This window comes from Anas platyrhynchos, chromosome 4 (assembly GCF_047663525.1).
Source record: "Anas platyrhynchos isolate ZD024472 breed Pekin duck chromosome 4, IASCAAS_PekinDuck_T2T, whole genome shotgun sequence".
Taxonomy (NCBI): domain Eukaryota; kingdom Metazoa; phylum Chordata; class Aves; order Anseriformes; family Anatidae; genus Anas; species Anas platyrhynchos.
This window is the reverse complement of record NC_092590.1, coordinates 37,829,984-37,853,947: the sequence shown is the minus strand read 5'-3', so window position 1 is coordinate 37,853,947 and position 23,964 is coordinate 37,829,984. Positions and strand designations below refer to the sequence as shown.

Genomic DNA, 23,964 nt, shown 5'->3' with positions numbered 1-23,964 from the left:
TCCAGGACTCCCACCAGCAGTGACAGAAGAACAAGGGGACTGAAGTCTGTGGTCTTCCACAGGCTGAAAGCCTTTAGTTATCATGAGAACAGAATTAGGAAATAAATGTGAAGTACACAAATATATTTGTAAAATGCTAAGATCAAACTTCAGCCCTTAGGTTTTGTAGGGCACTGAGATAAAGCAGCACTATTCCCATGGTCTGTTTACCCAAGCGTTGTCTTCAGCTGTAAATGAGTTCCAGAAGATCCTTTCCATCCAGCCTTTCACTTCTGCTCCCACAGCCTGGAATACCATTTTCTCGCTTGTCCGATTTATCATGACACAGTCAGGATGTAAACCAGAACAAAACACAAGAAAGCCACAACAAGCACAGAAGAGGTTATTTCAATAGCCAGACCAGGTGTGTCCTCCAGCCCAGCCCCGCAGCTAGTTGCATTAGAACAGAAGACAGCCTGGCAAGCTGCGAGGGATGTGTGGAACGAATGGCCCCACGGCATGCTAAGGAGAAGGGGAAATTCACATGTTCTCTTCTTTTGCTTCCCTGGATTTACAAGATGCTACAACACCAATATCACTACAAGACTGTCAGCAGCAGGAACCAAAGCAATGAAAAGTTCCCCCCGGACCCCTCTTGCCCCACCCCCAAAGAGTAAGTGAAAGTGAAGAAAAAAATCTTCTAAAGCGTCTCTTCCTCACAAGTGTTAAACTGATCCCTCAATTATTGATAGCTCACTTTCTTAAGTGACCGCGAAACTGGAAGCCATCCAAATCTGTATTTATATTTAAAGATAACAACAGTCAATGAGAAGTATACTTACAGCCTTATTAAAAAAAAAAAAAAAAGAGTGAGCAGGACTTATGTGAAGCATCTTCACAATCTGGGACAGGGAGTGCACTTGCTGTTTTCCACTATAATTAATCTAATTGAAAATTAGAAAGAGATTAAACCTACTCCTATTTAAAACTGGCAGCCTCACATTAAATTGTCATTTATACCAGTACGTTAAGAGCAAAATGAAGCTTTTGTAAATATTTTTGCTTAACATGGCAGTGACATATTCAGTGTGAAGTTGAGCTTTATCTTGTTATATGAAACAAATGTAACTTGTATAACATCGCTCTAAATATTATATTGCTATGAAAAAGAACATGGGAATGTGCAGATTAGAATTCAGAAATAAAAAACAGTGAAAAAACGATGCCTCCAGAAGTTAAATTAACCGAACAATAATTCTCTGTGGCTACACTTTAGCAGTTTCACCAGTCAGCCTATCAGCTGTGAATGCTGGGGGGAGAAAGGAGAGATTGCATAAAGTGAAAATAAAAGTCTTCTCTTGTGAAAGTCAATACATCATCTTAAGCTAGAAAAAATGGTCCCTAAACATCCGTAACTACAATCAGTAATTGTCATTAAAAGCTTTCATTATATAGAGTAAGCGTAATTAGAGCATCTCGCCCGCACAGGGTGCAGCACACAGAGGATGCTAGAAGGATTCATAAATTAGTGCCAAATCAGTCTCATTCCCATCTACCATGTAATCTGCTGTAAAAGAGAAAAATTGTATTTACACGCATTAAGGCAAAGCCCACTGGCCTCTACAAAATTAGGCTAAACACGAAATGCAGTTATTTGAGGGACTCCCTATTTCATTATGTGTCTTAGAAATAAAGGGATAAAGTTTGCCATCAATAACACTGAACATATCTGCTGAACCCCGCAGATTCCAGGGCATTAATAATTTAAACTCTTATGGGAATTTTGTCATGGTGGAGATAGGACTTGTCTGCAAACGGAGCTCAGGGGATGTTCAATATGATCTATTCTTGTATATACACACAATTGCTACATTTATCATGATGCAGAGGAAAAGAATGGCTCTTTCTTAAGGACTTCAGAAATGTTTATTTTTTTTTTCTGTAATTTACACAATAAAACCTCTGAGTATTTCTACCAAAAAAAAAAAAAAAAAAGAATCAGCTTCTAAAAAGATACTGTCATGAGAATTACACTGAAAAGGTTTTTTCTCTCCCCATCTCTATCACTCAAGCATGTGCACCGGTGTTCAACACATTATAAAGCAGGATGAAAAGTCAGCAATCCAGCCAGCTGACGGTAGTGCTGTCTATGTAAGATGTTACTGTAAGCACAGATGGCATATGAGATTATGGCCTAAACAAATAAAACTGCATGTTTGACTCAAATATTTATACTTTTAAATGCAAATCTAATAGTTCTGTGTGTAAACCAGCCAGTTGTGTGCACAACTACTAGACCTCGGTGAAAAATCTCCTTTTGCACTTGCCAATAGGAAGCACAGAAAGCAGATATCCTCTTGAGATCCTTGTGCTGTTTGTGTAACAAGGACTGAATTCAGGCTTTTGTGCAGTAGCTAATCCAGGGCAGCTCTAGGTATGGACGCATTCATGCTGGAACAGGAGTTCCTGTGTTCTGATTTACCAGAACCATTTTTCATACTTCTGTTCTAGGATAGAGGTACACTCAGAGTTCAAAACAATTAGGTAAGAAAAACCTTCCTTTTTACAAGCAAGCCCTAATACTTACAAGAGCTTTTGCAGAAAAACAAATAAATAAACAAACAAAAAAAACAAAAAACAATTCCGTCCACACACTTTTAATACACTCACAAATACCCTCACTATGCCAGACATACCCAATTCAATCTGTATTGCAGCTCCTGCATGGTACAAGGACTGATACTCTTACTGCAAAGCTGGGGCACTAGAGATGCTAAAGAAGTACTTAAAGATGCAGGAAGTACCTCACAATATTTCACTTGCTAAATCTCCATTTAAAAAAAAAGCATTTCAATCAATGAATTTTTAAGTGATAAGAAAAAGAACCTTAACAGCACAAGGCATGCCTCAGCATCTTAGTCCTTCTGCTGGTTAGGTTTTCACCATGATTTTAAAATAATCCCTGTAAAACCTGAAGAATAGTGTCCAAAGGCTTTACAAGATTACTGCCTGATTATCTATAAAAACCGAACTCCCTATGAATTCAGTTCAAGAACTTGATCATATCATTTCATAGAACAATTATTTTTCTATTGGGATATTTGTAAGAGAATCAGTCTGGAAAATCTAATTCCAAAGTTTATCACCATAGCAGCTTCTACTTGAAGTCAGCACCCTGAAGAGCTATGTTCCTGTCTCAGATTAAGCGTGCCGTGTTAGCATCGGCTCTCCAATGATCACTTGACCAAGGCCTCTGCGTTTCTGACGACGAGGAGGAGCCACAGGAGGGAGAACAACAGACAGGCAGAGGATGCGTGGCAGTCATGCTGAGGGAAGGCTGGGATGGCTGCAGTGTGTGTGCCCCTTCCTGGAACAGGAGCTGCCAGATAGGGGATGCCTCAGGGTAACCCCACGGCCTGACCCAGACCTTGCTGTTCGTCCTTCTGCGCCGAAGCCACCGCAATCCAAGCACTCCCCAGAGACATGCCAACCCTGCTCCTCCAATACATCATTGTAACTTAGACCTACCGTGCTCTAGGCCCCTCCTGTCCCCAAACCCTTTTCTGTCACAAACCTCTTTTGAACTGCTTGGACAGATTGGTGCTCAACTGAACTCTGATGGCTGATGGATCTGCCTCTTGCTCACTCTCCAAAGAGGAAGAAACTCCTCCTTCCTCTGACAGGGCTATAAGAAATCTATGCACCAGGTGTATACACCCTAAAATTTACCTGTGAAACCTATGGGCAAAGACAGTGACTATCAAATATATGCCTAAAAGAAGTCTTAATCTTTATCACCCTAATTTAAGGTGCTTGAACTGCATTTGTAAGATGTTAAGGCAGTAGTGGGTTTATCCCCCATCAATGATGGCCTTTTCTGCCCCTAAAAGAAAGCATGGCAATTGTTTGGAAGAGGCTGTAGAGGGGTTTAAGGGCCTTTATAACCATTGCAACAGCTAACACTGAGCTTGAGATGTTCTCAATACAAGCTCAGCTGCCATGGGAGCTGGGCTGTTGTCTGAATTGCCAGAACAATTTTAATTCTGACAGTTAAAAGAGATCAGATTAAAAAAAAATAAAATTAAAAATGAACCAACAAATGCTTTGCAAGCATTTATGATGCAATAATTATGCCACAGCTTGTGGTGGTAGGACTCTGATGATCTATTTTTCCAAATGGCTTTGGAGTGATGTATCTCATTTTGACAGACCTTTGTGAATGAGGGCAGCATCAGCCCCCCATTAACTGTTTGCTTTAGGGTAACCAAATTGAGAAAGTAATGATGGAGTTGTGTTTTAGTTTTCTGACTTGAATACATAAACCAATTGGTTATATTTTGGAACTGGAAGACAAAACAGCTAGGACCTAAGGCACACAGGACAGTTTTGCTGGCAAGCCCACACTGCAATTAGGAAGGGACCAAAAAAAGAAAAAAAAGAGCAGTAAAACCATACTTGCATTTTAATTGACTAAGTAAACTATGCAATATAGCCATACTCTAAGTATTAAGCTTCATCTACACTTTATTATTTTGCAAGCTACTTGTGTTACAGTGATGCTCTTAGCAATAGTAACACGTGCATTTTACACATTATTTCACACAGAATTTCTTTGTTGGGGACACCACAGTCTATAAAACAAATTATCAATACACTTTTATCTCTGCTTTAATTGGTCTGCAAACTAAGAATGAAAGATGGACAGAAGCTGGTCCTCAGACTTACTGACCAGAAAAATCTTACTGAAGCACTACATACGAATTAACACCAGAATAAAGTAAGCATCATTACTTTCATGACTACTTCATTATAGTGCATTATCTGGATTATGAAAGCACCCAGTTGTCTTTCTGGGGACTTCACAGGACTTGATATAATTTCGCCCTCACTATAGGGACCCCAGTTCTGCAGTACAGCAAAAGATACAATGACTGCCTCTGAAGGAACAAAAGCGTGCATCTCTACACACCAGTTCACAGAAACTGTAGAGAAAACAGAGTTTAGTCCAGGTGCCTGTGGTTAGACTGAACAGGTAGTGAGAATGACTGAACATCTGGGACATATTCATTGCTCTTACGGAAAAAGTAGATAAATACAAGACATTTATAAACATTTATAGCCTTTTCAAACTTCAAATGATTGGTTTGCCAGCTGGATGCTGTCTACCTAGAAGGAAGCATTAGACAGACACTTGGATACATTCCACCCTTTACAACCAAGTTTTCTCAGCCATAGGCAGGATATTTACAGACTCACGGAGCAGCTCTTCCAGTCTGACCAGAACCACTGCCAAAGCAACTATCACACCCTGCGAGCTGATGGACAAAACAATATTATCTTAAAGAAAAAAGGCAACATTAATTCAGAACTAGCAGATCCAGGAACTACCTACTAACAAAAATACTGCAAAAATTGTCCATTTCTTGTAGTCATTCAAAGTGATGGAGACCTACTCTATGCCCGTTATCCTCTCTCCCGATGGTCACACGCTCCCCAGGCTGTTGCTGAGCTCCTACCTCTCTCTTCTCCTGTGATGGTCACAGGTGAGCAGAAAATGGACTGTCCCTTATGCTAAGCAAGGGCCTCAGTCCTGTTCCTCTTTCAGAGTTCAAATCTCTCAATCCACTTCCAATTCTACTTACTGAGAATTAGATCTCCTACAGATTGATTACTAGCTCCAGGCACCTGATAAGTCATGACAAAATTAAATTCACAGGCTAGTACAGTTTATTAGCAGGTCCCTGAGTTACTAGAAGAAAAAATCCTCACCCCTCTCCCAATGCCGTCCTACCACAACCCTAACAAGCTTTACACCAATAAGGCACCTGTATGGTGAGCAATACCATCCACACAAAGCCTGGGAGGTGCAGTAAAGAACGACCTGTAAATGAGCACCTTATACCACTTTCACAGAAGTGTTCTTAAGAATCAAGTGAAATTAAATTACCCAGTGTCTGCGGATTTGTACAGCAACACTACTAACGTTGTCTTCCCCTTCACTCACACAAATTGTCCTAACCCACAAATGTGTGCTTGCATTGTATGTTCCTGTAAAACACCTAATTGACAAATAAACTAACATTGCAAATATATCTAGCTCCATTACATACCCCCTTTCCACGGGGAAACTTATACAGCAAAGCAAATTCTGTTAGCTGCTCAACATGTACCGTTAAAGGAATTACAAGGGAAAAAAATCTTAAATGCACAAGGACCTTCTCCCTAACTGCTGCACTGTTTCACACAATAAGATTAATAATTTAACTATCTGCAACTTCATATGTGCAGGGCACTGCAAGCAGACCAGTGGCATTTTCACTTCAAATTTATATAGCCTTTAGTCAGTACACTTCATCTGCATTTCTAACACCTGCTTCAGTTGGCTGTGAAGTGCAATGTTATCTTTAAAATCTTCTTTCATCTTTGTACTGTCCATCTAACAAAAAATTATATGATGGGGGATAATTATTTGACTTTAAAAAGGATATGAAACTTTTCAGGTTTTTTGATCATTTCTTGAAAGACATGCTCATATATTTGACGTTCCATTTTATTAAAAGGTAGGATTAAAAAAAGGAAAACTGGCTTTCACATTATTCATGTTATCTAATCCTACGTAATATATTTCTCTTTTGAATAGTTAAGGTTCACTTTCTAGACAGCACTAAAAATGTGGGATATTAACCACATCACAATTAAGCAGTGAGGCATGACAAGGTGTGCATTTTCAGGGCATTAGCACACGCCTTAAATGCATGGGGAGGAAGAAGTTCAAGTGACTTTTCGACTCAGGTAGGCATCAACACCAGCACCTGTGGCACGTCACAGTGAAAAGTGATAGATGAAGAGGATACAGAGGGGGTGAAATGACATGCAGCATTCATCCAGTGGGTTTATGTTGGGCGTAAAAGCTGTTCCCAGTCAAACACAGATGCATGGTCTCAGTCAAGATAAATACAAGCAGAAAACAGGTATTCAGTGGAAGAGTTCATTGCTGAGCTTTCAAGACATTGGTTGGGAAACGGAAAATAGTACACAGCACAGTTCATAAAAACAGAAACAAGATCCCATCTTCATATATTAACATAGAAAAATTCCTATTTGACATGGGGTGGTCACCACATTTGGATACAAGTGAAAAGAAAGTATTGTTTTTATGGGAAGTAAAAAATGGCAAATTTTCAAATGCTTAACACTGTCAGAGCTCACACGTTGGTTTTTCAGAGCAAGCCTGTTTTGTATGACTTACTCAAGTTTCAGACGATCAAGTCAGATGATCATCTAGCCTGTCCTTTCCCTTTGACCAAGATGGTACCTTCAGAAAACGTTATAGAAAAGGAATTTTGTGGAACAATCGTTTTAACAAATGAACAACTTACTTACCATTACAGGAAAGTAAACAGAGGGTGGGTGGGTGGAGAATTAGAATAAATCTGAAGATGCTATGAGGTGGAAAGCGGCCAAATTTGCTCACGTCTCATCCCAGAAAGGTGACAAGCTCTGTGAGCAGACCTAAGTCTCAAGGGAGTTGAAGGAGCAATCTCCAGGACAGTATGTACCCACCCCCCACCCCCTTTTTTTTTTTTTTTTTTTAAGTCAAAATGAAAAATTAATTCTATTGACAGAACAATGTTAAAAGAAGCCATGTAATGACAGACTTTTAATAAAAATATTTCTCCCCCTCTTTCACAATAACTGTCATTCCCAAATCTGTACCATTAAGGATGAAAGCTGTAGGTTGCTTTGAAATTTTGAAAGAGCTCAAGTATAAATAATAATAAAAGAAGCCTCTCCACAACATGAGCACAGCCATTCAAAAAAATTCATGAACGACTGCTGTCTCATACTGAAGGGTCACAATGGTTTCCCCAAACTGCTTTTTTTTAAAAGGTTGGTAATAAATAATAAACAAACACAAATTTCCAAAGGACGTTACAGCTTTATGATAACCATGCCTTCCTTGCTTAAAATTTTGTGAAAGCTTTTGACTTAGCCTCCAGCACTTCCAGAGGATGTCATGAAACAGGCATACTGCTTTCTAGGATTCTGCTCTTGCCAGCTGCTGAATCCACATGGAGAAAGAGCGCCATGCTCCATTACTGATTACTGCATCCATGTAGGTGATTCTAACAAAATAACACTATTTTAGAACAAAAACAGATGCAAGAAATGAGTCCTCCGTGCAGTGTTATCAGTTCCAAATGCTGGTGAAGTAGGCAAAAGACAGGCATTTAAATACTCCTGTTCCAAATTAAGGGGGGATTCCTTTCCACCCATCCCTGCTGCCCCAATGCAGACACTCTTCTTGTGCAAGAGACTAACAGCTACAGGACAAGGAAGGATCATTGCTCCTTTTCAATCAGAAGCCAAAATTTCTGGGGAGCACATTAACAGTAGAAACCAAAAAAAATTTCATTTCCTTTTGATGAATTTTTTAAAAAGGAGGAGGGAAATTATATATTTTGTGCATTTCTAAATCTTTCTGCAGGGAACATTTACCCTTCAATCAGGCCAAATGACTACATGCTTGTATACAACCACAGCCCTGGAGGAATGCAGTTTTGCTTCTTCTAGTACTAAACAATGCTACAGAAAGAGCCAAATAAAAAGCAAATTGTCCTTCAGACAGTCTCCTTTCTCAATTTCTCCTTCATGCACCAACCTAAGGTAAAGAACCAATAAATTCAAACATCTGGTTCCCAGAGGTACAACCAATTACTTGCAAGAAGTTTAAATCTTATTTCGCAAATAAACTGTTTAAATTTTTGTGTAAATTTTCACCTTTTTAAACAAAGCATACAAGCAGTTCTCCAAATATTTCTTGGAAACCTCACAGGGCAGCTTATCAATGAATTTTTTATTTTTTTTTAAACTAGCTTTGAATAGGTAATATGAATGACATCATCCCATGATAAAAACTTCAGTGACCTAAATAACATTGAACATCTTGATCTTAAATTTGTAACAGAACTACTGATATTTCTTCCTGCTAGTTTTATTTTCTTTCTCTTGGAGTAGAAAGACAGGAAATCGTGAAAAAACAAAAGCCAAGAATGATCACAAACTAGTATCAGGACCTTTTCAACGTGATGACCGGCACAAAACTCCACCCCAGTGCAATCATTTTGTCAAATCCTGGGCACTAAGGAAAAGTAAGCAGAACCAGAAAAAAAAAATCTCAACACATTCTTTTGACAAAAATGGTGCATTTTTACTCTGAAGAGGATAATGATGAATTCTACAAATTATGACAAAAGTAATCTTAGACAACAAACTGATTTTATGCTAGAACTGTGTATAGGCACAGACGTGATTTCCATACTAATCCAACAAATCGCCTGATTATATAACAATATTAAACACATACGTCTCCTCCTCCAGATGTTCCCCAAATGATAGTTACCAAAGATGCATATTCTCATGACTGTTATTCATTAGCATTCATTTAAAATGGAATCAAGCTTTTTATGTTTCCAGTATTCAATTTCCATTAACAAGAGAGAAAATTGCACCATAGTCAGTCCGAGGGCACTTTCATCTCCAGTTTCAATGCACTATGTGATCAGAAGAAATATGCCAGATCATAAAATTTAAGGTACTTTGAATGCTCGGTTTTAGCTCCTGAAACTTCACACCCTTTACTTTGCAATTCATAAATGACAACTGGACTGGAAGAATAAAGCAGCCTGAACTCTCCTGCTATCTTTCTGATTTACAACTAGCAGCCTGAGGTCTGCCTCTGAAATTTCTCCAGCAACTTCCACTTTTACTGCTTGTTTTACTAACTCAGGAAATGCTACTACACAAATATCCTCAACTACTTCTTTCCCTGAGAGCCTGTTTATCTATAAAACTGGCAAAGATTATTTTTTTTTTGCAGGGGGGAAGGGGAAATAACATGACAGGGAATCAACATGCTGTCTCAAAACCAGTCACTAAGTTCCACGCCAAGGTAGAGCACTAGATGGTGGTAATGACCAAAAAAGTAGGCGCAAGAAAAAAATCCTGCCCACTGTTATTTTTCATGAAAAAGGGGGAAAAATGGAATGCACAAATCTGTTTATCTTTCAAAAGATGGTGGTTAATTACTTTTGGGCTGCAAAGAGAATGCAAAGAGAGAGATTTAATTCTTGCTACCTTTAAATAACCCTTTTTTGGAAGAACTGGATGCTTGAGTCCCTTAAGACAAACGGAGATGAATTAATTAAATGTTCAGTACCAAAAGCTAATGGGAAAACTAAGAAAGCACTAAGACTAGCTACAGCCCACGCCATTTATAAACAGTTGATGGCTAATAGATTCATTTTTTCTTACTATGTAGATTTCAATGCATTTTCCTTTTAGCCATTGAAAAAAATTACAGGGACTAATCATTGGTCTTCTAGAAGATACTCTTTTTTTTGAAGGTTTAATAGCACATTTTCTTTCCTTCTGGTTACTGTTACCTGCCCCTCCTCTCCATGACTTTTCAAAGATAACCAAAGGCAGGGCTGTTGTTTTTGAACTGGTTCTCAGATAGTCTGTGCCAGCCAGCTGTGTAAATCCCTACTGACTTCATTGGTCTTTTCAAATAGACTGTCAAACACACCACACATCACCTAGACATTAATACTCAGATTTCCAGTTATTCCTCTACATTTCTCTCAGTCCCTTGGCAATAGGATCTAATTTGCTTCTTCTTAACTTTCTGACCACCATATCTTTATACTTACTTTTTTATTTTAAAGGAGCTCAGCTTTGCTCATAGAAGAAGATTTTTTTTTTTTTTTTGGTAAACGGTTTTGTGTCTGTTTCTGACACCCATTCTGTCAGCCCTGCTTTTGGAGAGAGAGAGAGAAAGAGAGAGAGAGAGAGAGAGAGAGAGAGAGAGAGAGAGAGAGAATACTGGGACCGGTGCACTTGGCTAGCCATCCCTCACAATAGTCATGTGCATCCAGGGCCCTTAAGCCCACACTAACCAGTTAACAGGTCTCTATCGTAGCAAGATTTGTTACTCTGCCTTGCTTGTACCAGAAGTAGTATATGCTAACTCAAGCTTAAGGATTAAACTAAGCACACTGTACACTGAAAAAACAAGTACACAATAAGAGTCAAGACCTACATGTTTTAAAATGCTACTTGGTAGGCCTGGAAAGAGCTGACGATGTCCAAATTTACACAGAGATTTCAGATCAAGCTAGCAGAAATCCAAACGAGAATGCTAAATAACAAGAGAAAGTTACAGTAAGACAACATAAGTGGCTCCCAAGACAATTTAAATTCCATGGAATCCAACTCTCCCTGCCTGGTACAGAATACCTGGCCCAACGACTCACTGCTGCTGAGATCTGCCATCTCCTTCCACTCATGCAAAAACCCATCCTTCAAGGCTGAGGTGGCTTCCCAAGTGGCTGATTAACAGGGAGAACTTGCTTGGGATTTTTGAGAATTCAGACCAGCAGCTCCATTGCACTGTTTCACAGAGGAAGAGGAGACAACTAGGAGACAACTTCTGAAAAGGCGGTGGCACTACATAACGCAGCTCCACTTTGCAATTAAACCCAACTGAACCTAGAATTCAGCACCTGTTGTGAACAGAGCTCCTTGGCAAGGTTTTCTTGTAAACAGCTAGCACACTAAGAAGGGAATCCCAGAAGACTGCTCTGCCTCCTTCTCATACTGCAAAGACACAAGTAAAAGGGAACAAAGGGTATACATTTACCTGATTTTAGAAAACTATTTACAATGTTCCTGATAGAAATCATTAAGCCAGGTAAGGTTATTTATCCCAGAAGTAACTAAGATGAAAAAATATTAAAAAACAAAAACAAAACTAAACCATTCAATGTCCATTAACGTAAAATAAAGTAAATAAATTCAGCCAATTGGTTATTTCCATATGGGTGGATTTCTTTAAATAGTAATGAAATCATTGCTAAAAAATCCATTGTTATTAAAATAAAAAAAGTTGGCTCAGCCTACCAAAATTAGATTTGTAACTTGCTGGTCATTCCCATAATTAAATCTGTGTCACAAATTTGCAAGAAAAATGGACACTATGACTAATGCATTTACTTGCTGCACTAGCGCTGTCAGGCTGTGTAAATCATTATGCCTGCTAAAACAGAGTAGATAAGAATTCCATACATTTTCATTACCCGACTAGGCTTTGTGTATGTGTGAGAAGCTAACTTCCATACTCCCTTCCAGATTTAGCTCTCATTTGGAAAACAATGTAAATAAAAACACTAACCTTGGTTCAATTAGCCAAATGACTGCTCCAAAAATGAAATATTTGAGTTTTTTGAACAATATGACCATTTTGAACCAGCTCTGTCTCCTTCAAAAGATGTCAGATAAAAAAATAAAGCCATACGTGCATACACGTTTAATTTGGACAAAGGAGATTAATGAAATGAAGCACACCTGGAATGGGTTCCTTTCTTCAGGCTGACTTTTATGTATCCTGGACAATGAACTTACGGTACTGCTGAGGTTTCAATACAGAAAGCAAAGCTAATCCACAGCAGCATCATAAGAAGTCTCAACCAACATTCACTCATTCTTTCATTTTTGGGTGCCCTTAGCTCTATTTTTTCCAGGAGTGAAGCCACATCAGACCCCTCTGAATCCCCTCTTCTCTACTTGATTTCCTGGTACCACAGACCTTCAGATTTTGGTTACAGTTCTTTGTTTAAGATGAAGTTGATGGTTGGTCTTTTCATACACAATGTTCATAATCCCAAGGTGCCAAAGAATGAGAACATTCACTCAAATCACAAGCTGGATATTGTTACAAGTTTCTAACCCACTGTCTCAAGTAGAAAGTAGATAAATGAGACACAGAAAGAGGTAAGACAATAGATTTTCTAATCTAGCACTGCAGAACATTTCATGAAGACGTCGTCTTCAAGGTTTTCAGCCCTCTCCTTCTCCCATGCAGATGGCATATATCCCATTGAATTGAGTTTAGCTCTCAAACTGAGCATGCAGCTTCACTTCAGTGCAAGAACAGCCTCTATGACAGGCTGTGCCTTGGTGAACTTAAAGCTAAAGAAGCTGAGACATCCTGGTAAACAAAGCGGAACGATCACTGGCACAGCATGTTTTGCAGCATTCCACCGTGCTTTGGACTTTAACCAGCATTATTTTTCTGTGGCAGCACAACTTCTAGAAGCAGAATATAAATGCTTAGAATTGTGGTAACACATACGATAGTAAGAATTTCAGCAAACTCATACTGAATATCCCAGTCCATCTTTAGGTGCAAATGTATCCTCACTGGGAAGTGGAAGCAGCTACCTCAGTGCTTTTCAACTCAGCAGACCCTGCCATGCTTTTGCATGCTTTACAGAAGCACCCTTACTGATAACAAACCACCCAGTATTAGTAAAACGCTATCAGATTTTATTAAAACCCCATTAAGAGGAAAAACTGAAATCACTTATTAAGTTCCACAATTATTATAAACCAAACTGCTTAAGTGAGAGAAGGAGATAATGATATTAACTACCCAACTCAAAGCAATCCTCTGTGGTATGATTTTAAATATTCTCTTGGCTGAAATTTATGTAAATTGAATTCATCTATCGTTAGTTATTACCAGTCTAGCTATATAAAAACACTTTTCTGTAACAATTAGTTCTTTAAAATCCTGTGTTTTAATTAGACCTGGGACATTATTAAATTAAGTGTAAATATGTACAATCTCCTTCCATGCATTCTTTTGCCAGCATATTTACAGGAATATAGGTTTCAGAGGAGTTTAAGAGGAATTACTTTGCAGTTGTTTGGTAGTTTATTTTAAATCTCCTTACCAGTGAAAACACCTCTGAGTACTTAATCTAAGAATATTGAGCCCATCAAGACACATTTGGTGGCAGAACATTTTGCACATCACAACGTGTTCTTTTACATCCAAATGAGCTCATCTCAGTACCACTAACATTAAGCTGAGACTTTTCCTGCAGACATTTTGTTCCATGCTTTATTTTCATTTAATTCATTTAACTTCTCAGGGACCATTTACCAGGAGAAAAAAAAAAAGATGAAGAAGAAGAAGAAAGCATAGCACATCTTTCTGCCCTTTTCAATCAGTTTGCTTTACACTACCACACACAGGCCCCGGCCCCACCGGGCACAGCCTGAGAACAGACAGCAATGTACTGTCCTCCTGGCTTTGTCAGGGCTACATGCAAGTTCAGCAACCTGCTCATGTGCTTCAGCTTGCAAGATTAGGAAAGGAAGGAAAAATGCAACCTTGCCAATAGTCAGATCCTCCCAAACTAGCTCTAGGACATGTATATGGCTACGGTCACAAAAATGCTATGCATATAAGCCTATGCACAGACAACATATCAGACACTAATAAGAAAAATGCAAATACAATTTACATTCATTACGAAGCAAAGATATATGAAATAGGATCTCCACCTATAGCCAGCTGAGCCTCTAAGCTAGACAGTGATACAAACTGATGGATTTCCAAAAATACTGCCTGGAACTTGTACCATTTTCTCAGTAATACACCACTTATTTTCATATTTTACAGAAGTGCTTTGACTTCAGATAAGTTGATATATGTTTGATGCTCCTCAGGTTGTTTATGGAAAGCTTACAGAAGAAGTAATTGATAAGATCTAGTGAACATTCAGGACCACTCAGTTAAAGGCCATGTAGACTACAGCACTGTAAAAATTGTAAGCAACTCTGGCAACTTACTACAGTCCCTGTCCTACTACCTATTGCTCCTGCATTTTCAGTCACATTTCATCCTATCATTATCATAAATGGAGAAGTCTGTCACAGTAAAGCTTTAAGTAAATATATTTGTGATTTGTTTTCTGTCCTATATACATATCATCCTACATAATCATGCTTTCAAATTAGGATACCATAGTAGCTGTCTAAATGTTTGTATATATTTCTGACTTAATAGTGGCCACTTTCTTTAACTTTATTTTAAAAATCAGTAAATGGAGAAAAATAGCTGGTACTATGGCTTAATTTATTTAAATAAAGTCTACAACAATGCTACTCCAAGATTTCAAAAAACTATTTATCCAAAGCCAGTAAAATATAAAATATATGCACATTTTGAAATATATGTGTTATATATCAAGAAATACATGGATCTCTCCCGTGATCAATTCATAGAACAGAGATGAAAATCAGGAATATTGCATGCACCCACAAACTACCCCAGCTTCTTTAACTGACATTTCTTCAAAGAGTTACAAACAGGTAATAGAAATTAAAATATGTATATGTTGCTTTACTAGGATCCATCATTGCAGTCAGATGCTCTGGGGCCTAAATTCTTATTTGAAGTCAAAAGCCATTCTCCTAATGACAGCTGAACTGAAGCCTTTGGGTATTCCAGGAAACCTCCTGAACTGAAAGCTAGGGACAGCAGAGAAACCGGAGCTCGTGCCAAGCAACAAGACAAAATGCCAGGCACACACAAAGACTTGAAAGTCACATTAAAATTGGGATTCTGCAATCGGAGGCAGAAAGCACTTTCTTCCAGAGGACACGATAGGAGACAAAAAGGAACAACTATTTGGGGACTGATACTTTGAAAATCTGAATGGCCATCCATGCCCACAGAATGGATTTCTATCCTCCTAATTTTAAACTATTCCCTAAAAAACAAAACAAAACAAAAAAAACCAACAACCAAACAAAAAAAAAACTAACCACACAGCAGTACAGTGCACAACTTCACAATGCCAGGCACCTTACTCTCTTGGTGGTGTATCTTTACACACCTAAACTTCCCAACTCCAGCTCTTCCTAATAAAAATACACATGAAGTGAGTTGTTTTGCACCTGCAGTTTTCATTTTAATTTCCTAATCTGAATTGCATTGTCATTCATTTATTTTATATGTCATCATTCTCTTTCTGGAGACACAAAATTGGAATCACAAATGCACACTTTTAAATGTGCACAGATTTTAGTAAATATGAGCAAATTCAATTATTAGCTGCTCGAGTAAATCAGTCACAGTAGCTTGCCTACATATAAAATAATTAGTATTTAATCCTTAATGTCCCCCTAACAATAAAATAAATCTATTCTTCTTTTCTTCATAAATATACCTATTTAGTGCTCTTAACAGCATGCCATCTGAATCTTGGCAGACCACCAGGCCCAAGAATACTGTTTTAGCTTTTCACAGAAACAGCTGTATTTCCAGCGGGATTGATTGCTTTCCCGTATCTAGCTATTTTAGTGTGCTCCTCAGAGACACGGAGTGGCTTCACTGACAGTGAAATATGCTAAACAAATGACATGTCACTGAGTAAATTAGCATCTACTCTCTGATCAGCTGGGTCATGTTTTCTTTTCAAAATCCACGGCCTCCTGATAGAAAATAATGAGTATTTGATGGGCCTTATTAGAAAAATCAATATATTGATGCCCATGTCTGAAACATCTGCATAATAATAGATTCTGTTAACCCATTAAGGAGAAAATTAAGATGTGTTTACACATTATTAATTTACCATGATTAGAGGCAATTTATTCAGCACTTTTCTCAAGAGTTTAACAAAAAGAAACTGTAATATCTGTATTTAATGACACGGTGAAATAAATTGAAAGACAATTCAGATTTCTGCCACAGGAATAGCACAATTCCATCAACACAAAGGTGAAAAACACAAACACACCAATGGCATTGTTTTAAATAAGATTATTAAAGCACTTATAAATATGGCATTACTCACCAAAAAACTTCCAAAAGCAGAATTAAATATAGCAGCTGCCTGAAGAGAGAAAAAGTAAATATCACCAATGGTAAAATAACTACAGCACAAGAATAAAACGTTATTCCCCCACCCAACAAGCTATTAGATTCTCCAAATAAACACATACACAGAGACCATTAGGCAGTTAGCCACTGCTTAAAATATTGCCAGTGGCCTGTAACTTATGAAGACTGATAGGTTCTGGTCTATGCATTCATAAATAATGTGCTGAAACAGACAAAAGCAGGAGAAGAAAATCCTTGCTGGTAAACTTATGAGGAATATCCACAAAAACTAGGAATATCACACAGAAGCTTAATCTCACTGATTTTGTTCTAATTTGCTCAGAATATTTTTGCACATTGACCTATTTAAAAAAAAAAAAAAAATATATATATATATATATATAATCTGATTTAACAAAAACACTACATTTTTTGCAGACTTTCAACAATTTTTAAAATGGAATATTAATTAGGTAAACAAGCTAATTGTTCATCATAATAAAGTATCATAATAAAGTATTTACAGAAGTTTCTGTAGTTTGAACAACAAAGTCCAAAAAGGAATAACAAAAAACACAAACAAACAAAAACAACCACCACAAACATCCCACATTTCTAAGGCCAAAATGTCTAATCATTACTTTTTACTCCACGGTCTTATTAAAAAGGAAAATAAACAATTTTGATAATGACTTTTGAAACCTTTGTGCTTACCTAAATATCCAGGAAATGTAAGGTAATAGTATTAGATCTTAACATTAACTCAATAAATTCCAGGAAGTTAAAACTTGAGTCTTGAAAAGCTTCCCCCAATTACCAAGAAAGAACAGAAACTCTTGTATGGCCGCCAGTCTGATGATGAAAAGCCACACAGCAAAGGTAAAAGGCAAGGGAGGAGGGAGACCTACCATTTACATGAAGATTTAGAGCAGAGTCAAATTAATCACCCTGGACACTTTCAGTCACAGATTAATAACAAGTGGATGCTAGTGAGTTTAGCAAGTTTGAATAAAGTCCAAATTCAGGGTAGGAGCTGTAGCTGAACCTGCCTTCTGCTCCATAAGAGGATGCAATGAAAATGAATGGGTAATGAGATCCTTGGCTCTAGAGAGCTTAGCTTTCTTATTCAAGTTCATAATTAATTCAAAGCTTTGATAATTTCATTAGATTCCTCCTCTGCTGGCCCTATCAATAAAAGATGGCACTGGACTGCAGCTCCTCAGTGGCCCAAATACAAAAACAAATGCAGACTGGGAAACCTTCGCTGACTTGCTTACTAACAGGGACAATGGCATATGGCACTCCGTGTTGCGGAGGGAGCATCTCAATAGATACAGCTAAATAAAACATTATAGTTGACAGTTGTAAACTACAGTAACATATTTTAACACCTCTTCCTCATCAGCATTCCTTTTTTGAACATAAAAAAGAGGCACAAGTCCAAACAGCTTCTCTTGCCAGAGATCACAGCTGAAAGCAAGACTGAGTATTACTTAAAACGGTTCTTCAACAAGTGTGAATTAAATCAGGATTTTCACCTTGTATTTGAAGCTGTACAACTGATACTTTTATGTGGCAAAAGACAGACACATTACACACACGCACACAACCCCACTGCACATGATCGTCTCCAGTTCAGGAGATCAGAAGATGTCCTTGCGGGTACCTTTCGTTAATGTATCCCTCTTGCAGTTCCTACTATTGCTACGTTAAAAAAACAACCAAGGTTTACGGGGTCTCTTTGGTACTTGTTGGCCCCATGCCATGCTTTTACACGGACTGATTGCATTTGATCACTTTGAGCAGACAAAGATGCAGAAAGCTGCCTTTTGTAACATCCTGCCTCCGACTCCGTGAAGGAGAATCAAGACTTTTGTTTTTAAACACACTCCAGGACCTCTTCTCTGCTGTATAAAACTTTGCAAATCAGCTGTTAGATCTGAAAGATACAAGCATCTGGGCTCCACTCCTGCAGCAGAAGGCTGGGAGGAAACAGAAGGGTCCCCACCTCCCCACACAGACTTTGTGTGCAGAGCAACAGCCACATTTCCACCTATTGCAAAGAATTGTACTCCTCGTCCCCTTCGTCCCCTTCAAGAAAATTGGTCAAGTACTTTCTATGGACAGGGATCAAAAAAAGTAGCCATTCCCTCCCTAACACGCTTAACTTACCTCCACGTCTCAAAAGCATCCAGCCCTATCAGAAGCTAGCTCTGCTAAAGCACATCTCCTGACACAGAAGAACCAACTCTGGCAGCCCTGAACCTTTTCTCCGGGCACTTCTACAACGCACAAAGAACGGAGCAATAGCTGGCAAGAACCGATGCACTCAGCAAGACCCCGTGCATCTATCGTTAGCCACACTACTGGCCACTCCCAATCTGACAGTCATTTACAGACATGATTTTTTTTTTAAGCTTACATTATGCTGGAATTCTACTGCCAGGAAAAATTCTGTAGCCAGAAAGGTACCAAAGAGACACCAGATGGTTCTGGTGGTATATATTTTGACCACAAACCAACTTCTTCACTTCTTCCCTTCCTGACTCACCAGAAGGATTTCTGCTTTATTCTTCTCAAGCATTTAACAAGTACTAAGACAGTCTTGGACACGTTATGCTTGACGTATTTAGCCAGTCACGTGCAAAAGTCATAATTCATGACTGGTCCAGGGGTACATTTGTTTGGAGTTTTTAACACCCTTTCTCTAAAGCATCAGGAATTGTCCATAGCAGAGGATTAAACACTCACTACAGTCAAAAGGAGGAAAAAAAATCAGGAAGACTACAAATTAAGCTATAAATTCACTCAGATGATTCACCTCAGGGAGTGAGGACTTACACATGCCAGCTACCATATTTGCAGTTTTCTTTATAAACCTTTTTTCCTGCAAAATAAACTTAGAAGTAATTTTTCTCACACCCACAAAAACGAGGTTTATATTTGTGGTTCTGGTTTATTGTTAAGTAATCTGGTAGTAAACTGAATCAACTGCTCCGGTTTGTAATTAAACATACCTAGTAGCATGACCCTGTAGAATTTAAACACTTTTGTGCTTCCAAGTTCCTTCCATCAAGAGGGATAATATTGCCTATATACCTCACAGGGCATTGTCAAAATTAATTCATTGCTTAAAAAGCACTCTGAGATCCTCAGAGGCACAGTACCAACAAACATTAGTGCTGACACATGATACAGATAGTCTCTTCATTTTCTATTTGAAACATTTATTAGTCATTATTACTGTACAACTTTTTTTAGTGTTTGCTCCTTTTGTGCTATTACAGATATCAGACTATCTGCAGTCAACTTAATTGAAGCAACACAACACGAAAACATTTAGATGTCCTTATAATACTCCAAGTTCAGATTTGCAGGTGTTTGCAAACCATACATCGCACTTACCATTAATGGGAGGGGAGAGTTCTCTCTAAAATAATGGTAAGATCCTTTCAAGAGGTAAATGCATTGCCACGTATCGAAGTGCAAGGTTAGGCCGCGTTCTAAAGCAGCAGTGGCAATAACCAGACCACTTATTCAAACTTGCATCAACTTGCAGACAACAAAGACTGAAAGTCACTGTCAGTACTCTTAACAGGACTAGTACTGAAGGGTATGGACATCTCCACTTGAGTTTGAAATAGTAAGCCTTAGTGCCGCTAAACAACAAATTCACTTAATATTAAAGAGGTACAATTTCAGTCAACTCATTATGGCACTAAGCTTGAGGGAATTCTCCTGCTGCTCTGCACTACCAGGGAGGATCAGCTGGCCAGGAACACTTTCAAGTGAGAAGGAACTAGCCCACCTCTGAAGGAAACCTACTTGGCAGTATGTGGCAGAAACTTTCTTCTTCCCATACCTTAGAATAGTGCAAACCTTCACCCCTTCATCTCCCACCTTACGCTGAAATATATATACAGAAAACACTGCTAAGATCTGTAACAGTGATAGCAACAAGATCCAAGACAGTCCTCACAGCTACAGAAGTTATTAAAAAAAAAAACAAAGCACTAACAGACAAAAGAAAAAAGCAAAGCCATAGCCAAGGGGCTGAGCAGTCCCCCACAGGTGGGTGTCCAAGCACCACGGCAAGTACATGCAGCATTCAAGCACACGTGATTCAGTGGCAAATCAAACAAGCATGCCAAGGTTTTGATAGAATTAAATACTGAATACATTCTAAACTCTGTTCCATTTCCTTTTCTTTCGGTATCAAACTACCCTGGAATACTTAGACTCACTATCTTTCCCTAATAATGCAGCAGAACTACACTAAAGGAGAGGAAAAGATATATTGGCAACATTTGGAATGCCTGGGTCAAAAAAAAAAAAAGACATTTTATCATTTTTGTCAAGATTCAAATGAAATGGTTGTGCACAACTCAACTATAACTACAGTTTCTTTCTACTGCAGTGTCACAGGAAAACAATACTGCTCATAGCTTTACATGTGGGCCATATAAAAAAAAAGGCTTTTTCACCTTTATATATTTTTTTAAAATAAAAATAACTCATTTAAACATTTGAACCTTGAGTGTCATTTGGCAGCCTTTACGGAAGTAACCTTCCCAGCTGTGCTCTGAAGCTTACACAGCAACTGTATCCCCCAGGCACCCCAGAGAGGATGCAGAGCACGTGCCATGCACCAGGACCTGCGTGGCCATGAGCCATCCCCTCTTCATGAAAAGGGCCAAGGCTGCAGATGCAAAGTAAGGAAACTAAAACGCCTCAGAGCATCTCAGTAGGAAGCAGTCTGGCCATTGTACAAAGCTGCTCTGTGTAGGCCTGCAATTACCTCCAGCTAAAACCTTATTTTCAGACATAGACTGGTGGTAAATACAGTTCAAGTACTAAACATAAAGCTAAATATCCATGTTAACATGCATGGCACAATGCAGGAGAGCAAAAAACCTAGAAGTGTAGAAAAGATTTGGAAAAGGAAAGATAAGAACTACAGCAGTACTATTGCAGGATTACACAGAGAGCGTGATGTAGTATAGCAGATTATAGTGCCCATGTTATTAATGCAAAATTTAATAGATCCATGCCTCCTATTTGTCAGAGAAGAAAAAAAAAAAAGCTGAAGAAAGTAATGGAAATAGCTTGACCAAACAGGACAGAAAAGGAAATTTTATCTACCCAAAGAGATCAGTGTAGTTCGAGAAGGTGGAGGAAGAAGGCAGGACGTCAGAAGTAGCTTGAATGAGTCGGCAGAGTCCCTTTAAACAACTCCTTCCATCTCCTATTTAAAAATAAAATCTCATGTGAGTGTTACTGCAGCTCATGTCTTAACTGCTGTTTCCATTAATAAGATGTTACAGCTCTGTAGAAAGCTATTTGCCACAGCACTGTTACTGCAAACAGAATATAAATATACCTAATAAGGTTTAATCTGTGTTGCTGTTCATAACTATTCATCTGAGCTCAGACGGGAAAAAATATATATATATTCAAGTTCCTGGTTTTGAGCACTAAATTGAATCAGGTGTCCTCTTCTCTTAAGAAAATTAAGTTGCTTTTGTGCAAGAGTGTTTTAATGAGAACAGAGCTTGCCGACATTGATAAATGGGAATGACACCAGAGAGAGCATGTAAGCAGGACAATATGTGCATGTTACAGTCTTACAGGCTATTTTTCACTGACTATCCTGAATGACTTCGCTGTTTCTTAAGGGGCCTATTAATCTCAAATTTAGTTATTACACAACGTTTATTTGAACATATATTCTGTGGATGATGACAGTTAATAAAGGAAATCTTTTACAAGCTGTATTTTTACATATTGTTCCAACTGCAGCTCCCAGTCATTCTACTGTATTGATGGAATAACCTAGTTATGATGCAGCTTTAAAAAAGGCACATATATTCAGATTCTTTTCTAAGCATGTGGGGACTCTTAAATAACTGTTAAAATGCATATAAAATCCTGCTACAGCAAGGCAAAAATAAAAGAGCTAGTGTTAACTGTTCAGCAAAATCTCTGGCTGCACAGTTGCCCACTCAAAGGCAAGGCTCATGCCTTTTTAACCCTCCAGCATAACCTTTGAGAAACAAATAGAGCCTGGATTTGACCCTGGAGGTGTACATACACTCCACACTGAATTCAGCAGAAGCCATAGTATGCATCTTACACTTGAATTCGGCTCTAGGTGTTTACATACATTATAGGCAGTGGTATTTCATGGAGGAAAAAAAAAAGAAAGAAAGAAAAAACCCACAGTGATGATAACTAAATTTTTTGTCCACGCAAATCTTATAAAAATATGAACCAATGTTTGAAAAGCATCCTAGAAGTACTGAATTACTTGCATTATTTTTTGGTGGTGGAGTGGAACTGCACACATAATCTTACCCTCCTAAAAAAAAAAACAACAACAAAAAAAAACAACAAAAAAAAAACAATCCTCCCACCCCCAAAACAACCAACCAAATAATAAAAATACAAAAAAGCCCACCAAGATATGGAGGGTATTATATCTTTATCTGCTGCCATGTTCCCTGTGGTCCAACACATCTGTTCCCTGTGAAAAAGTTACCAGCTCATCCCCAACCTGCCTTTACTGCAGTGCTGACAAGATGAAAACACTTCTGTATTTCAGTAACGTTCAGTAATCATCAGTTTTAAGGAAACAATGCTGAAAGGGCTCTAGAAAATGAAAACAGAATAACCAACACGCTGTTTGCAATTTAGCAGGGGAATATCATCCAAAGAATGATGCCTCCCAAACACGTCATTGAGCCAAGGCTACGAGGCTGCGCACACAACAGATCTGCCACCACCTGAATAGGAGTTTGTGCTGCTTCAGCCAGGCTCAGTGCTCTGCCACAAGCAGCACACGGAAACGAGCTGGGGACTCTGCTGGCAGCAAATTATTGCCTGCTGCCTACTCGCAGCCAAGTTCTCTCTGTTGAAAACCAGCCTTTCACTCACCCGTTTTTGTAGTTCCTCATAACCAGCACAGCCTGTTGGTAATAATATTTACAAATACAAAACCATCCATCAAAAGGTGTCAGAAAGCAGTTCTTTTAGACTCACTTGTGCAGTGTATTTGCTGCTCCACTGAAGGATTTCTCTGTTCACCAATAGTTTCAGTGATACTGAGAGAACCAAAGAAAACTGTCCTGCTCTTTGCTTACATCAACAAATGGTAACCTATTCTGTGAGCAACAGCACAACTCAAGGGAGTTCTGGAGGGTCAGCCTGCTATTTATTGTACTGAGGCAATAGGAGATGAAGACTAAAAA

The 23,964-nt window shown here is 38.5% G+C and overlaps 1 protein-coding gene across 6 annotated transcripts in view; it reads right to left on the bottom strand.

Moving 5' to 3' along the window:
• Positions 1–23,964, bottom strand: part of SLC10A7 (solute carrier family 10 member 7) — a 144,757-nt gene that overhangs the window by 79,831 nt on the left and 40,962 nt on the right. For 4 of the 6 annotated variants that reach the window (XR_011809082.1, XM_072037421.1, XM_038178039.2 and 1 more), the window contains exon 5: positions 16,692–16,730. The exons of the other annotated variants lie outside the window; for them this stretch is intronic. Coding sequence is in view for 3 of the 4 variants with exons in the window: in XM_072037421.1 (XP_071893522.1) it covers positions 16,692–16,730 (39 nt within the window). In the remaining variant the exon portion in view is untranslated. The remainder of the gene's footprint in view (positions 1–16,691; positions 16,731–23,964) is intronic. 6 annotated transcript variants of the gene reach the window in all.